At 35.5% G+C, this 17988-nt stretch overlaps 1 protein-coding gene across 1 annotated transcript in view; it reads left to right on the plus strand.

Moving 5' to 3' along the window:
* SGK3 (serum/glucocorticoid regulated kinase family member 3) overlaps positions 1-17988 on the plus strand; it is a 73299-nt gene that overhangs the window by 21678 nt on the left and 33633 nt on the right. Inside the window, exons 4-6 of the mRNA XM_065895687.1 lie at positions 1487-1559; positions 7025-7100; positions 14017-14104. Coding sequence (XP_065751759.1) covers positions 1487-1559; positions 7025-7100; positions 14017-14104 — 237 coding nt within the window. The remainder of the gene's footprint in view (positions 1-1486; positions 1560-7024; positions 7101-14016; positions 14105-17988) is intronic.

Raw genomic sequence — 17988 nt, forward strand, 5'->3', positions numbered from 1 at the left:
TACACGGCCATTCTTGTTTCATCTCTATCCCTAGCCAGCCCACTGAATTATGAAGCAAATTTCAGACATCATGTCTTTCCATTTGTAAATATTTCTGTATACATCTTTAAAAAGATAAAGATTGTTTTAAAAAAATACATACAATATCATTATCACATCTAAAAATAATTAACAATAATGCCTTAATGTCAAATACTTAATGTCATATAAACTGGTTGATAAGTCTATGAAGTGTCTTTTGTTTCGTTTTGTTTTGTTTTGTTTTTTTGGTACGCGGGCCTCTCACTGTTGTGGCCTCTCCCGTTGTGGAGCACAGGCTCCGGACGCGCAGGCTCAGCAGCCATGGCTCATGGGCCCAGCCGCTCCGCGGCATGTGGGATCTTCCCGGACCGGGGCACAAACCTGTGTCCCCTGCATCGGCAGGTGGACTCTCAACCACTGCGCCACCAGGGAAGCCCTGAAGTGTCTTTTTTTTTAAACATTGTTATAAGTTTATTTTTTTTGTTTAACTTTTTAAAAAATATTTTGTTGAAATATAGTTGATTTTATGACCTGTCTTTTAATCACTGTTTTCCCCTCCACCTCTCTTTCCTTTATTTATTTATTTTTTTTACAATTTTTTGTTGAAACAGGGTCATTTGTCTGCAGATTTTTCATTCTGAATTTTACTGAGAGCATGCTTATGGTGTAGAGTGATTAATACATTCTCCTATTTGTATTTCCTGTCAGTGGAGGTATATATATAATGTGTGTGTGTTTGTGTATACATAGTGTATGTTTCGTTGTTGTTTCTAAAACATCTAAATTTACTAGAGGAATGCAAGGATTGGTAAGACTGTGTATGTGTGGTTTTTTGACATCAAGCTTACAGTAAAAATAAGCATTTACCCATTTTTATGGCTTTACTGCCCAAATTTAATTTCTTCAGGACGAAGTTTTTCTTTCTTTGGGGATAAGCAAATCTGAGAAACAATTATTAATAGGAGGAAGGCTAGAGCAGAGGGTATATTGAAAGCAGAATTCATCAGCTTTCTCAGAAAACAATTGTCAGTGTGTTCACTTAGAGAGAACACAAACATCACATCTCCTGAGGTAATAAAACAGTGAGTAACGTGTTCAAAACCTATACTCCAGGTTCTAGTCTAAGCACTTAACATAGATGATTTTCTTTAAGCCTCATAACAAATCACTAAGGTAAGTGCGAAGATTATCCCCATCTTCCAACAAGAAAACTGAAGCTCAGAGATGTTAAGTAACTTATTCCAGGTCACAAAGATACTAAGTGTTTTATTGGGACAAAATGGGATTGGTCAGACTAATGGTATTTTATTGGTATAATTTAATATTGTACATTTGATCATGATATACTTAAAGGTACGTCTTATGGCGGATTTTTTTGAAAATCAGATTGTATTTTGTTTTGGTACATGTATATCTGGAAGACCTATAAAATTAAGTTCATATAATGTTATGTTTTCAATTCTAGTTAAGGAAACAATTTCCTGCTATGGCCCTGAAGATTCCTGCCAAGAGAATATTTGGTGATAATTTTGATCCAGGTAAGCAATAACTTCATAGACCAGCCATAAGTGATGGTTGAAGTTTGAAAAAGTAGTTAACATATTCATTGCAGTGTATAGTAGTACAACGTTACAAAGCTAATGGATCTCATGCTCTATGAAAATAATGCCTCAGGAAGGTGCTTACTGTGTACCAGCCATTGTTTTTAAATACTTTATATGTTTTAATTCATTCAGTCCTCACAACAACCCTTTGAGGTGGGTATTATTATCATCACTATTTTATAGGTAAGGAAACTGAGGCACAGGTTGAATGATTTGCCCACGGTCGCATACAGCTAGTAAAAGTCAGATTTGGAAGTTAAATTCAAGCAGTTTGGCTTCAGATAAATCTATTGATTATTAAGGATAATGGGCAGTACTTTTCTAACCATGAAACATTTACTAAATGTGTACTCTGTACACGGCACCCTGCAGGCCTCTGAATGGGATGCCAAGAAAATGTCCTATTGTTCACCCTTGGGGAGTCTAATGACACATAGGATCTCAGAAATCTGGAGGCTGTATATATGTCTGAAGCCTCAACTTCAAACTTTTTTTTTTTTACTAGAATCTAGAAGAAATTAACCCAGTACACAAATGGTGACCTATAGAGAGATAGAAGTCTCTATCCACCAGAAATTCTATGCGTAAAGGCATCTGTTTATGCCACAGGTGGATCCTGACATGCTATCGAGTTTCCTCCCTCCCCACCATCTTACCTCCTCAACTAATTTGCTTGTAACCTTGTAACCCATCAGACCTGTGATTCCTTATGTAGGAGCTCTCAAATGGCTTATCTTGCTTCCTCTCTACAACCTAACCTTATACCATTCCTTTTCCTCCCAGACCTTTTCACTATACCTTGTGCAGTTCTGCCCGCGATGAACAAACTCCTTTATCCTCTGTCTTCTTATTTCTTTCACGTTCTTGATGTAATTAAAACTGAGTTTCCGCCCCACCCCCCCAGGGTACTGGAATCCCCTGTAACCCTCTCAGCTGGAGACGCTTTATTCTTTTACACTTTCTGAACCTCAGGATTGGAGAGGCTTCTCGTTTCCCCTGTTCTTTTTCACTTCCCCTATTTTATGTAGACTTTTTTTCTCTTGGGAGAATTTAGCACACTTTATTATTATTGCCGATAAGTTTGTCTTATCGGGCTATAGATTTTATGAAGGTAGATACTGTATCTTTTTTATTTAATTATAGTGCCTAATAAATATTAGATTCTCAATAAATGTTACTTGAATACATGAATCCATTAATAAAGAGACGATTGAGTTGGCACAGCAAAGCCAGTTATACATTCCGTGAATTGATTTTATCGGCCAGTGGCTTTTGTATTCTTGTTCTCTTGTTTTGTTTTTAGCTGTAGAACACTTTTTTCCTAGTGAAATCTGATGCAGAAAAATGTAATGTGTAGAACAAATAAAAATGGAGCTGCTTTGTTGGTGTAGCAGTGAAGTATGTCTGTGGAGCGTAGGTTGAAAAACATCGTGAAGGCAACATGGGGGCCCTATTAGAGATATTTGAGCGAAGTGGCGACATGATATGAAACCAGCAGTGTATAATGTATAGTAGGCACAGCAGAGGGAAGACGAGATAGAGACTGGGAGTCTGGTTAAGGGAATATTCCAGTAGTCCTCAAGTTAGGTGATGAGAGCTGCAACTCAGGTGGAAATGGGGCTAAAAATTGAGCCACGTGTAGGAAATCTTTTAATGAAAAATCTGTAAGAAATCTTGGTGATTGCTTAGGTAAAGGAGACATATAGAGAAGAGAATCAGAGATAACTGAAGTGTCAGGTCTGGGTGAATGAGAGAATTAATTAATTTGAAGTGACAGAAAGACATTTAAGAGGATTCAAACTACATGTTAGTGATTAACATGAGGCTTGAACTTGGGTTAGAGTTCTCTGGAGCCCTTAGTTAAACCCTAAAGTCAGAATCATTTTATCCAGGGAAGGAGGCAAAGAGATAAAGACCTGCAGCATTGCTACTTCATGGTTCAAGGCAAAATACCAGACAGTGCCCTGCGGTATTTATGTTTGGTAGATTAATTATTTGATACTAAAAATTGATTTTTATTGAAGAACATTTTGAAATCAATCCTGAGCATGTTGTATATGACTTGGCAACAGTGAAGTAGACTGTATGTTATAGATTTTTGGAAAGCCTTTCATTGGGGAGATCAGATCTAAGTCATACTCAACAAACCAAAGATTGGTAGGATGTTCATTTTATTAGGCTTTGGCTAAACAGACATTCTCATATTTTGCTGGTGGGAATACAAAGTCGTACAGACCTTATGAAGTTTGGTAATATTTAGCAAAACTATATATGCATTTCCCTTTGACCAAGAAATCACATTTCTAGGAATCTATTCTAAAGATAAACTGCATCAGAAATGATGTATGTATGTACAAGACTGTTCATCGTGATGCTGTTTTTCATAGCAAAAACTGGAAACAACTGAAACATCCTTCCAGTATTGGAATATGATACAGCTGTAAAAAGGAACGAAAAAGCTCATTGTGCATTACTGTGGAGTGATCTCCAGAATACCTGGTTAGGGCTTCCCTGGTGGCGCAGTGGTTGAGAGTCTGCCTGCCGATGCAGGGGACACGGGTTCGTGCCCTGGTCCAGGAGGATCCCACGTGCCGCGGAGCGGCTGGGCCCGTGAGCCATGGCCACTGAGCCTGCGCGTCTGGAGCCTGTGCTCCGCAATGGGAGAGACCACAACAGTGAGAGACCCGCATAACGCAAAAAAAAAAAAAAAAAAAAAAAAAAATACCTGGTTAAGTGGAAAAAACAAGGTGTGGTTGTGGACAGTGTATATATTTTGTGTAGGAAAGGATGTGAAGATTCAAAAGGAAATAATGGAAGAATAAACCAAAAACTAAAAACTGATGACCTTAAGGAGGGAGAGGCCAACTGGAGACAACAGAGGTGGATGTTAGACCTCCCTGGATGAATCTTGTGCACAGCTTTGCATATTTTAAACAATTTAAAAACAAAAACAAATGCAACAATATTGAAGTCTCTAACAACTGAAAATAAATAAGGAAAAAATATAACTGTATTCTGATTGGTGGTGAAACACATGGAGAATAATTACTTTAAATGACTTTAAAACATGGAAACTCAGCTTTATATTCCTCATGGCAAAAAAAAAAGTGTACAAAGAAATTTTATCCTGCATTCAATAGTCTCATTGATAATATAGAGTTATTTTGTAATTATGTTAATGTCATGAGAACCAAAATTTTAAGCAGAAGAGGAAAGAGACAAATATAAAATCAAAGATTTTAAGTAAAAATTCCTGTAATTTTAAACTTGGGAATACAGTATGAAATCATGATTTATTTTTCTCTTTCTAAAACAATACATATTTCCCATTGCTCTCCACTAGAAATGCCTGAAAACAATAACAAATAAGTAGCAGCAAACACCCTTAGCATCCAGGTTGTAATCTCTAAATACCATTTCCCCCTTAAAGGAACCACAGTTCCATGGCAGTTCCAGGTGCTGGGCAAGAAATGTACAAGATGGTCCTAGGATATCTTGGCCTGAAAGCAAAGAAGCTATACAAGAATACTGAGGCTTTATCAAAAGGACACAGGAGCCCAATTGATGGGGCTTTCACTGGCCAAAGATGGGATAGTTAGAGCGTGAAGAAAGAAATTGTCCTTTTAATTTAACCTCGTGTTTGACAGCTGCCATATAGAGTTTTTCCATACATCTTTCTTTTTTTTTTTTTTTTTTTTTTTTTTTTTGTGGTACGCGGGCCTCTCACTATTGTGGCCTCTCCCGTTGCGGAGCACAGGCTCCGGACGCGCAGGCTCAGCGGCCATGGCTCACGGGCACAGCCGCTCCGCGACATGTGGGATCTTCCCGCACCGGGGCACGAACCCGTGTCCCCTGCATCGGCAGGCGGACTCTCAACCACTGCGCCACCAGGGAAGCCCTCCATACATCTTTCTGAGTTCTTATGCTGCAGCTTCTAAGTTCATGCGTGTCATTTTCTTTTCTTTTTTTTTCCACTTTATGTTGGTGGTTACCAACCTCTGTAAGATAAGTTTTACATACTTGAGGCAGATTTTAAGGGTTATTTCTGCCTACACTTTTCGAAGTTAAAATTTCGTTTTGAATTTAAGGATCTTTCTGTAGAGTATACACAGAATTAGCTATACTTCTATATTCTAAATGGTTTAATATCAAACCTTTTGCTGATAGGATCTTGGAATCCATATATAAATTACGTTTTTTTGGTAGTTTTAAAAACAAAACAGGATTATCTTTACTACTGAAAAATAAAATTACAAAGTAACAAAACAATTGAGTTAAATAAGAGATGGGGCATATGAAATTTGGAGACTGTGAATGCTAGAATGTGTAATCATTTTGTTCGGTATTTTTTTTATTCATTGACAAACATCAGTTAAGTACATTCCAAGACACTGTGTTAAGGACTAAAGTTAGAAAAAAAATTTTACAGGCATGATGCTAGCCTTCAATGACTTACATAGAAAATCACTTTTATTTCTCAATTTTAACTTCTGCTATTTGAAGAGAAATGGATTTATACAAAATAAAAACCTATTTTTAGCAGCAGAGTTTTGGTAATACTCAACCAGTTAATCACCATTTCCAGTTGCAAGGATTTTAGTATTTCTTGGTTTCGTTTGTTTTTGGTTTTTAAGTTAGCATGATTTTTCAGCCACCAGTGTCATAGTGTTAATTCTTATTCATTACCTGGTAGTACACGAGGAGTTGGACAAAGCAAAGTGTCTCCACGTTTTGTAGTGAGTCTGTTTAGAACCTAAAATAGGCATTTTTTTGGAGCATTTTCTTTTGGGGAATATGTTACCTGCTTTGCTTTATTTATTTATTTTTAATAAATTTATTTATTTATTTTTAATAAATTTATGTATTTATTTTTGGCTACGTTGGGTCTTCATTGCTGCGCGCGTAGTTGCGGTGAGCCGGGGCTAATCTTTGTTGCGGTTCATGGGCTTCTCATTGCGGTGGCTTCTCTTGTTGCAGAGCACGGGCTCTGTGTGCACAGGCTTCAGTAGCTGTGGCACACGGGCTCAGTAGTTGTGGCTCGCGGGCTCTAGAGTGCAAGCTCAGTAGTTGTGGCACACGTGCTTAGTTGCCTCGTGGCATGTGGGATCTTCCCGGACCAGGGCTCGAACCCATGTCCCCTGCATTGGCAGGAGGATTCTTAACCACTGTGCCACCAGGGAAGTCCTACCTGCTTTATTTTAATTTTATAATCATTGTATTTACAGATTTAAGAAATATATATTTGTAAGTATTCCTTATTGTATATCAAGAAACATGAATTAAGAAATAACTTCTTAATCAAAATTCACTATCTTGTGCTTGTGTATTCTTGTATAACTGTATTGATGATAATTACAGTCTGATATAAATAATCATAATAGTATTGTCTCTCTTAACAGATTTTATTAAACAGAGAAGAGCGGGACTGAATGAATTCATTCAGAACTTAGTTAGGTATCCAGAACTTTACAACCAGTAAGTAATTTTCATTGTGTTCTAAGGAGGCACTGAAACCCAACCTAAGACTATTGAATAAGCTACTGATCCAGGTTTTATACATTCTGTGGAATTTTATTGTGCTGTATATTTTTGTGAAATCTTCTTCAAGAATTTTTCCTCTGGTATTCTTAATCTTCTTTTTTCTCCATCAACTCAAGGCCCTAGTTATTTTCTTTCTTCCTATTGTACTTGTATTTTCTTTTGTAGATTAAACTTGAAAGGAATTTGCACAGTTAAAACATTTTGCTAATTATCTGATGTTATATTTATTCGTGCATTGAGAAAGCATTTCGTATGTACTTCTGTATGCATTGGGAATAAAAAGAGAAATGAGTGTTATCCTTACCTTCCAGAGGCATAGGCTTCCAGGTACGTGGGAGAAACAGGTGTAGAAACAAGCAATTAAAGCAAAGAAAGTTTTATGAAAAAAGTCTGGAAGACAACAGAGAAAAACGTGGCCAACTCTTCTTGGGGTGGGTAGGTGTCAAGGAAGGCTTCCTGGAACTTAAAGGATGTGCAGTCTTTCAAGAAAAAAGCTAGGGAGAGCATTCTAGGCCAAGGGAGCAGTGCTTGTAACAGAGTCTACAAAGAGCCTGCAATTGTTCAGGATGCTCATGTATGAACATTTCACGATGACTGGAACACAGAGTAAGTTTACAGAAAGGAGATGAAGCTGAAGGAGTTGGCGAGGGCCAGGCACACTTGCTACCACTTCTTGTGCGACCTGGGTCAGTGTTCTCTCATCCCAGACAAGGCCTTCAGGCCTTCTCAGCACAACCTTCCAGGCAGCCACTTAACACGAGGGCGCTTTCCCAGCCCTATATGTGTCTGGTAGGCCAGCAGCTCCTGTGAAGGCAGAAGGGTGGGTCATATCAGAAATACCTAGGAAGGTATAGGTAGATCCATGGTTTGGGGTGTATTTTCATTTTGAGTCTGGTAATTGGTTCATTGGTGTTCATTATGTTTATTGTGATTTGTTATGTGCATGTATGTTACTTATATTGTTTAGTATGTATAAAGTATTAACATTCTAAGGAGAATAAAGAGGACCAAGGAGAATATCTGGGGAATGTTTCTGCAGCTCACCTGTCTGGGTAGATGTAAAGGCTGCCTGTGGACATTGATGCAGTCATGACACCTTTTAACAGTCTTTTCAGAATCACAACATTGAAGGACTGTATTTTTAGCAATTGTCCTCAGAACGATTATTACCATTTTATAGTTCTTTATAGTTTATAGAGGGCTTCTATCTTCTGAGCAGGTGCTCTGACCTTTTTTAACTTAATTTAATTTACTAAATTAGTAAAATACTGGAGCTGGACTTCCTGTGACCAAGGTCTTCTGCCCAGTGCTCTGGGTTTCATTTTCCCTGTTGCTCACAGATAGGACGAGGGTCACGGGGAGGTCCAGCACCTGCTGTAGCTCTGGGATTAGCCCCCGCAAAGGAGAGCAGCCGACTTTCCACTCAGAGCCCCCAGCAGGTGGTGGAGGAGCACAGAATTGAGCAGGATCCTTGAACTCAGGGTTCCTGTGTCTGGTGTGTTCCTTAGCAGAGCACCTGGTATTACTTGGCTCTTTGTATAATTATTTTTTAAACATTATGTCTTTTCCCTAGGACAAATTCTATGTTATCTTCAGCTTAGATCTACCCTTCTAATGTTTAACTCTTGTGATGTGCACTTGAGATTACTTCGAATTGGCATATTACTGGCTTGTTTGAAATTTGTACATTGAGAGCTTGAATATGTCTCATTCTTTGACAGAGCCTCCCATAGAATAAGTGTGGAATAAATGGCGGTGGTGTTTATTATTTCTCCTGGTATTTTGAACAGTGTTACTCAGAACCTCTGACAGTATATGTTAAATTCTAAGTATTCATTTTGGATCTAGAAGTGTAGTATTATAAAGATGTTATATCTGGTATTGAAATTCAACTAAAACCAATTTGATTATTATAACATCATACTATAAAATACACAATTTTTAAGTATACTACCCAATAGATTTTTACATACGTATGCACCTTGTAACTACCACTATTCTGTTTAAGGTAGAGGACATTTTTCAGCACCCCAAGGTAAATAACCAAGAGGTTTTTTTTTTCAACTTAATGTTTAACTGACATTTTCTTTTTAATACAAAGTGACATTTCACATTTTCTGGATCTCATCTGTTAATGGAACTTTGTTAATTTTCACACTCTTCATTTGAACATCAAACTGTTTATAAAATAGTACAGATTTAAGAGAGTTAGAGGAGAAGCCAATCAGCAAGTGTATCTTGAACACCATCTATGTGTCTGTTCTTATTATGTGTGGGATATGCGCTTCAAAAATAGCTTTACTTCAATAGAGAGAAGGTTATTTTTAAGATAACTTATTAAAATTGAATTTAAAAACTCAAACAAAATATTATTATTTCTCTGACCTTTGGATAGAAAAGGGTTTTCTGAGGATATTGGTAGTGAATGATGTATTACAAAGTAAAATAATGACAAATTTGATTAATAAAATCTTTTGACCTCCAAAAATTACAAGTGAAATTAAAAACCAAAAATATAAAAAGTTTCCCATGATAGAGAACAGTAGATAAATATACTTAATAAAAGAGCTCATGCAGATAATACATACCTAAGGCACCAAAAAAAAGACAAAACACATTAACAGTTTGCAAAAGAGGAGATGCAAATGGCTGATTAATTACCAGAGAAGCTGAACATTTCTTTACTATTTAAGAAATGCAGATGAAGCAAAACACCTTATTTTAGCTTCATTGCATTATAACACATATAGAAAAGAACACAAATCATGATTGTACAGCTTAATGAATTATGAGAAAATGAATACATCTGAGTTATCCCCCCTCTCCACCCCAGGCCAAGGAATAGAACATTGCCAGCACCCCTGCAGCCCCTCACATGTCTCTCCTCAATGTCTGTTCCTTCCCAAAGGTCATTACTCTCCTGATTTTTAGCAGCATAGATTAATGTGCCCTGTTTCTGAACTTTATATAAATAGAATCATATATTACATGGTCTATATCTGGCTTGTTTTCAACAATTGAGAGTCACCAGTGTTACTGCATGTAGCTATACAGTAGTTTGTTCATTTCCATTGCTGTATAATACCCCATTGCATGAATATACCACAATTCTGCTGATCAACATTTGAGTTATTTCTGTTTTCTGGCTCTAATGAGTAATGTTGACATTAACATATCATTTGCTGCACATGTGCAAGCATTTCTGATGTATCTCTGAGTAGAATTTTTGGTTGTAGAATATGTATATGTTTAATCTTAGTGGATAATGCTAAATAGTTTCCCAAAGTGATTGTACCAATTTCCACTTCCACCATCGGTGTACGAGATCACATGGGTCACCTCACCAACACTTAGTATCATTAGCCATTCTGGTGAGTGGGTAGTGGTATCTTATTGTTGCTTTAATTTGCATTTCACTAATTACTAATATAATTGAGTTCTGTCTCTTTAAAATACTATTTTTCACTTACCAGACTATGAGAGATGCTAATATAAACTAACATTTAATCAAGGCTGGAGAAAGTCTTCAGGATGTTCATGTATTGCTAGTAGAGTAGAAATTGGTACAGCCTCTCTGGAAATTAGCTTAACAAACTACTTAAAGCCTAAAAATGGTTTATAGTTCAGAGCAAATACTTTTCTTTTTAAAAATCTGTAGTGAAAATCGTAAATGCAGTTCCAGTGTTGTACACAGTGATTGTCACTTGCAGCATTATTTATAGTAGTGAAAGCTGTACAGTCAAAAGTTGGAAGCCATATATATATATATATATTATATATATATGTAAAAAATACATATATATATCCTAAAGTGAAAGAACCACTGAGTAACTTTTAGTGTGTCCTAATACAGCATCATACATCTATCAAAAGTGATTGCTAACAAAGAATTTTTAACCACATGGCAAAGACCTTTTGATGTATTGAATACATTGTATTTTTAGGTGAAAAACAGTAAAATAAAATATTTAAAATATAGCATGGTCTTAACTGTGCAGAGAAAAAACAAATATAGTAGGGGTGTTAAGAATGAAGATTCCCACCTTTAAATTTTTTTTTTGAAATAAAATGCACATAACATAAAATTCACCATTTTACCTATTTTTGAAGTGTACAATTCAGTGGTTTTTAGTATACTTGCAATGCTGTACAACCACATCACTATCTTATTCTATCACCCAAGTCTAAGCTAATATTAACATCAACCCAAAAAGAAACTATATTTTCTAATTTCCCCTTTCCCCCAACCCTTGGCAACCACTAATCTACTTTCTATTTTTATGGATTTGCCTGTTATGGGGATTTCATACAAATGGAATCATACAGTTTTAAATCTTCCTTTGTTCATTTAGCATAATGTTTTTGAAGTTCATTCATATTGTAGCATGTATCAGTACTTCATTTGCTTTCATAGTTGAATAATATTCCATTATGTGGATATGCCACATTTTGTTTGTCCATTCATCCACTTTTTGACTATTATAAATAATGCTGCTATGAATGTGTGTGTGTGTGAGCTTTTGTGTGCCCATATGTTTTTATTTCTTTTGGGTATATACTGAAGAGTGGAATTGCTGGGTCATACAGTAACTGTGTATAGCTTTTCAAAGAACCACCTGTTTTCTACACTGGCTGTACCATTTTACATTCCCACAAGCCCCTCCCCTTTTTAAAAACTATTTTTCATCTTCCTGAATTTCTTACAATGAATGTATATTATTTGTATTTAATTATTAAGAACAATTTTGGAAATCTTGCCATTTGTGACAACGTGGATGGACATTGACGGCATTGTGCTAAGTGAAATAAGTCAGAGGAAGACAAGTACTGCATGAACTCACTTATATGTGAAATCTTAAACCCAGATTCATAATCATTGATACAAAGAACAGATTGGTGGTTGCCAGAGGTTGGGGGGTAGGCGAAATGGGTGAAGGTGGTCAAAAGGTATAAACTTTCAGTTATAAAATAAGTCATCAGATGTAATGTGCAGCATGGGGACTGTGGTAGCGTATTTGAATGTAGCTAAGAGAGTAGATTAAAAGTTCTCATCACACAAAGTGTGTAACTGTGTGGTGATGGATGTTAATTAGACTTACTATGGTCATCGTTTCGCAATGTATACAAGTATAGAAGCATTATGTCGTACACCTGGAACTGATACAGTGTTATATGTCAATTATATCTCGTTTTTTTTAACCATTTTTTAAAATTGAAGTATAATTAATTTACACTGTTGTATTAGTTTCAGGTATACAGCAAAGTGGTTCACTTACACATATATATATATTCTTTTTCAGATTCTTTCCCATTATAGGTTATTACAGGATATTGACTATATAGTTCCTTGTGCTATACAGTAGGTCCTTGTTGTTTATTTTATATATAGTGGTGTGTATATGTTAATCCCAAACAGTATGGAGGTGTCTTAAAAATAGAGCTACCATATGATCTTGCAGTCCCAATCCTGGGCATATATCTAGAGAAAACTCTAATTCGAAAAGATACATGCACCTCAGTGTTCATAGCGGCACTATTTACAATACCAAGACATGGAAGCAACCTAAATGTCCATGGACAGATGAATGGATAAAGAAGATGTGAGGTATATATAATAGAATATTATTTGTCCATAAAAAAGGATGAAATAATGCCACTTGCAGCAACATGGATGGACCTAGACATTATCATATTAAGTGAAGTAAGTCAGACTGAGAAAGACAAATATCATGATATAATTTATATGTGGAATCTAAAAAAAAATGATACAAATAAAATTATTTGGAAAACAGAAATAGACTCACAGACATAAAAAACAAACTTATGGTTATCAAAGGGTATAGCAGCAGGGCAGGGGGCAGGGGAAGGATAAATTAGGATTTTGGGATTAACACATCTCAACTTGTAAAAAAGAAAAAAAAAGAACGATTTGGGAGGAGGTACCGCAGATACAGAGATTTAATCATTCCTCAGGATTGTCATTAGTCCATGCAAGGCCCCTCTTTTATTTTAGTCCATTTTTTCCCTCGTCATACCCATTTCTTCATCCCCAGTGGTGATGCCCACTTCAACATGTTTGTTATATGTCTTTGGTTATCTATTTATCGACTGTTGCTTTGTGTCTGTGAGTGTTTAATATATACACGTAAATGGTGCTGTGCTGTGGTTCCTTGTTTCTGATCGCTGACTGCTGTTCTCTGCAGGCAGTTACCATAGCTTGCTTACTCATTTCCCTAGTGGTAGATGGCTGTTTTGCTTCTGATCCAGAGCTATAGAGAATATTGCAGTGAGTATCCTAGTTACATGTCTTTCACTGAACCTGTACATAATTTTTTTGTGTGTGTGGTTTATTCTTAGAACTGAAATTTCTGGCCTCAGGGAAAATGCATACTCAGTTTAACCAAATATTGCCAAATTGCTTTTCAGAAAAGTTGCCTCATTTTACATTCTCACCAGCAATACATGAGGGTGTTCCTTTCCCTGTATCCCTACCAACTTCTGGTATTATGTGTCTTTCTAAATTTTGCTGGCTAGTGGACATAAAGTAATTTCTCATTGTTGTTTTAATTTGTTTTTTTGTGATTATTAGTGAAGTTAGGCATCTTCATAAATTTCCTTACCATTTGGGTTTTCTATTCTGTGAACCGACTGTTGATACCTTTGCCCATTTGTTTATTGGATTCCCTATTTTTAAACTTAATTTGCTTATTCCTTTAATAATAATGATTATTAATGGATTTTGTTTGACTTTCTTACTGTAAATGCTGCTATAGTTACTTTTATTTTCATGTTAAAAGGGAGAAAAGCTGTAGAAATGCAAAGTCATAATAAAGTTAATTTTTGTTTTTAGTCCAGATGTCAGAGCATTCCTTCAAATGGACAGTCCAAAACATCAGTCAGATCCATCTGAAGATGAGGATGAAAGAAGTACTCAGAAGGTAGTAAGAGGAATTGTATTTTTTAACAGAAAAAAATACCATTCCCCAGAGATGAAATTATTGGCAACTTTAGGACCCCATTTACTTAAAACAAAGTAATTTCATCCATTGTAGATTTTCTACTCTGTAGAGTACATAAAAACAAATGTGTATACCTCTTACTTATCAGTATTTCTTATAAAATTGATAAAATGAGTACTTTTTATAATAAAAAGTAATACATGTTAATTCAAGAAAAATTTGAAAATAATTTAGAAGTATTACCCATATTATCAGCAACCAGACCTAGTAATTTTTAACGTTTTAGTCATTTTCTTTCTTATCTTCTCTAATATGTGGAAATTTTTTAAATTACCTAACTTTAATTATACAATATATAAAGTTTTGTGTTCTGCTTTCTTTGCTTTCCATCTTACTTTTTGATCATCATATATCTTCATCATGATTATCACCATTGCAACTGTTGTTTTGAATTTTGGCCAGCAGGAAAGGCCTTTTCAACCAGAATATTACATACCTCTTCCTCTGCATTGTCAGGTTTTGAGATGTAGAGCAATCAGTATACATGGGCTGGTTGGTATCAACTAATTTTTATTGCTGTAGTTATATGTACATAATCAATACGTTTTCCGAAAAGAATAAAGAATAGGATATTCTTGTTTTTTTAATTAATTGTGATAAATATCGTAAGCTTGTGCCTTCTTATGAAGATATTTTCAACGTTTACTTTAGAAAGTTATGTTAGAAAGGTAAATTACAATAACTTAACTCAGGATTATTATGTAGCAATTAAAAGTATAATTATAAGTATTATATAAATGTGATAATACCTTTATAATTTAAAATTGACGAATACTATTGTTAAATATATACATGAAAATCAGAGATGTACGTTTTTGTCTTTATAATGTCTTTTAATTTTGTCATGATTCTGTGTTTGTGATTTAAAAGGTAATGTCATGAGTTGAAACATTACTGTCCCACAGCTAAAAATCTTCATTTGAAAAATAGATGTGACTACTGGAAAGTAGTAGTTTTCCTTCTCTGATGCTCTAAGAGGATTCTCAGTTAAGAGAACAGATTTAACTCTTACGTCTGTGACATGGTTGCTCTTAGGACAATAAAAGGATATTTTAATTTTATATCTGTGCAGTCGGTCAAAAGAGAAACCACAAGCTTGGGAAAACATGTAACAAAGTATAAGAAGGAATAATGTCTATGTAAAAAAAGCTCATACATATGGATTTTTGAAAAGAATGATATTTAGGACCCTAGTAGATAAAAGGAAAAGGGACATGAAGAAATACTCTTAGTAAACAGATATATGGGAAAATGTTCAACCTTGATGCCAGTAGCAAATGAAAGTTTTAAATGAGAGGTTTTTTAATCTGCCAGATTAACAAAATGTAAAGTAAATAAAATACGCCAGGACTAATAAGGGTAAGGTAAAATGGGCATCCTTGGGCATTACTGGTGTTAAAATTTATGCAACTCTTTTGGGAAGCAATTTGGCAACATGTATCAAGCATGAAAGTAATTCATGTCACTTAGGAGTTGATGCAAATGAAATAACCCTTCACAGAAAAGAAAAAGATGTTCATTTTAGTGTGATTTATAATGAAAAGTTAGAATCAGTTTGAATAGTCATCAGTCAAATAGTGGTTGTCCCTATATATTGTACATTTAAAAAATATTTCTAAAGATGATAATATTTAAAGTTTTGACATACCATTAAATGAAATCAGGGTTTAAAACTTTTTGTGCAAACTTACACAGTGTGATCACAGTTTTTCGAAGTTATGCAAAGACTGTATGAAAGTACTATAAATATTTGTAAATCGTCTGTTGGTAAGGTTATGGATTTTTAAAAACATCTTAATACTATTGAAAAAATATTTTAAAGAGTAAAATTTATGTAACCGTGATTTTCCATGTTTTGTTTGTTAATCACGTAGAGAGTACGTAGGTTTAGATCATGTAAAGAATGTCTTGCCTTGCTGTAGGAGAATGGTTTTTGAAGAAAGAACCAGACTAAGAGAAATTCCTGGGTTCTGGCTCCTCTTCTCCCACTGTTGACTTTCAATCTAAATTTTGTTTCTCGTTTCATCCATAAAATCTGGAACTTAGACTAGAATCTTTTCCTGTTTTAAAATACTGATTAAAAAAAACCTTTTCAAAAAAAAGAGCGAGCCATATTTCATCTTATAGTTATAACTATTTTATTATTTTTTAAATTAAAATTTCTAGGAACTGCATCAGTTTTATTTATTTTTTCTTCCAGTTTTAATGAGGTATAATTGACATACATCACTGGTATAAGTTTAGGGTGTACAGCCTTATGATCTGACTTACATACATCATGCAATAATCACCACAGTAAGTTTAGTGAGTATCTGTTGATATCATCTCATATAGATACAAAATTAAAAATAGAAAAAAATGTTTTTCCTGTGATGAGAACTCTTAGAATTTATTCTCTTAACAACTTTCATATATAACATACACAGTGTAATTATATCTATCATGTAGTACATTACATCCCTAGTACTTATTTTCTTATAACTGGAAGTTTGTACCATTTGACTGCTTTCATCCAGTTCCTTCACTCCCCGCACCACACCCCAGTTGTAACTTTTTTTTTTTTTTGCTGTACGTGGGCCTCTCACTGTTGTGGCCTCTCCCGTTGCGGAGCACAGGCTCCGGACGCGCAGGCTCAGCGGCCATGGCTCACGGGCCCAGCCGCTCCGCGGCATGTGGGATCTTCCCGGATTGGGGCACGAACCCGTGTCCCCTGCATCGGCAGGCGGACTCTCAACCACTGCGCCACCAGGGAAGCCCCAGTTGTAACTTATTTATTAAGGACTTCTGAGTGGATAATCAAATGAATTTAATAGCTGGAAAATATCTTGGAAGGCATCTGGACCTTCTTAGAGAAAAAAACAGAGGCCAAGAGAAGTCAAGAAACTTATTCTCTTGATTAGTGTTCATTCTGTTAAGAAATATACCTCAACTTCAGTTTAGTGATTAGATGTAATCTTTAAAAATAATAGGTAGGGGGCTTCCCTGGTGGCGCAGGGGTTGAGACTCCGCCTGCCGATGCAGGGGACACGGGTTCATGCCCCGGTCCGGGAAGATCCCACATGCCGCCGAGCGGCTGGGCCCGTGAGCTATGGCTGCTGAGCCTGCGCGTCCGGAGCCTGTGCTCCGCAACGGGAGAGGCCACAACAGTGAGAGGCCCGCGTACCGCAAAAAAAAAAAAAAAAAAGATAATAATAATAGGTAGAGTAAAAAGTTATCTAATTATATACCTCAGAAATTTTCATTATTATTTCAGAAATGTGCTCCATTAGAAAAACTTGCCAAGTAATAAAATCTTATTACATTTTAATGTAATTCAGGGGACAGGTTATCCTTGTTATTGTTTAATCCACACTTATTTACTTCACTTTCTTCATCTTATAGAAAAGTTCATTGAATAGAAAAATGATACAGTTCTCTGCACATTCATTAAAAGAATAAGTGTATTGAAATTACAACTTAGTTTGATTACATTATCAGATTGTATAGAATACTATAATATTTAAACATAATCATGATATATATAAGTCAAATCATTATGCTATACATCTTAAACTTATACAGTTCTGTATGTCAGTTATATAATATCTCAGAAAAACTGGGGAGCAGGGGGAGATTACTTCATGTTAAAACTATGCTACAACAGGACAAATCTCATCTAATGAACTGGAGCGTTCATATATTTTTTTTGTCTTGAGCTAGACTGTTATGGTTCCTTTTATTTCTGTCTTCTGTGGATTAAAATTTTATTAAATGAAGATTTTTCATGTAAAGGTGTCAGTAAGAAATACATTTGATTTGTCACT

Source organism: Phocoena phocoena, chromosome 17 (assembly GCF_963924675.1).
Source record: "Phocoena phocoena chromosome 17, mPhoPho1.1, whole genome shotgun sequence".
NCBI lineage: Eukaryota > Metazoa > Chordata > Mammalia > Artiodactyla > Phocoenidae > Phocoena > Phocoena phocoena.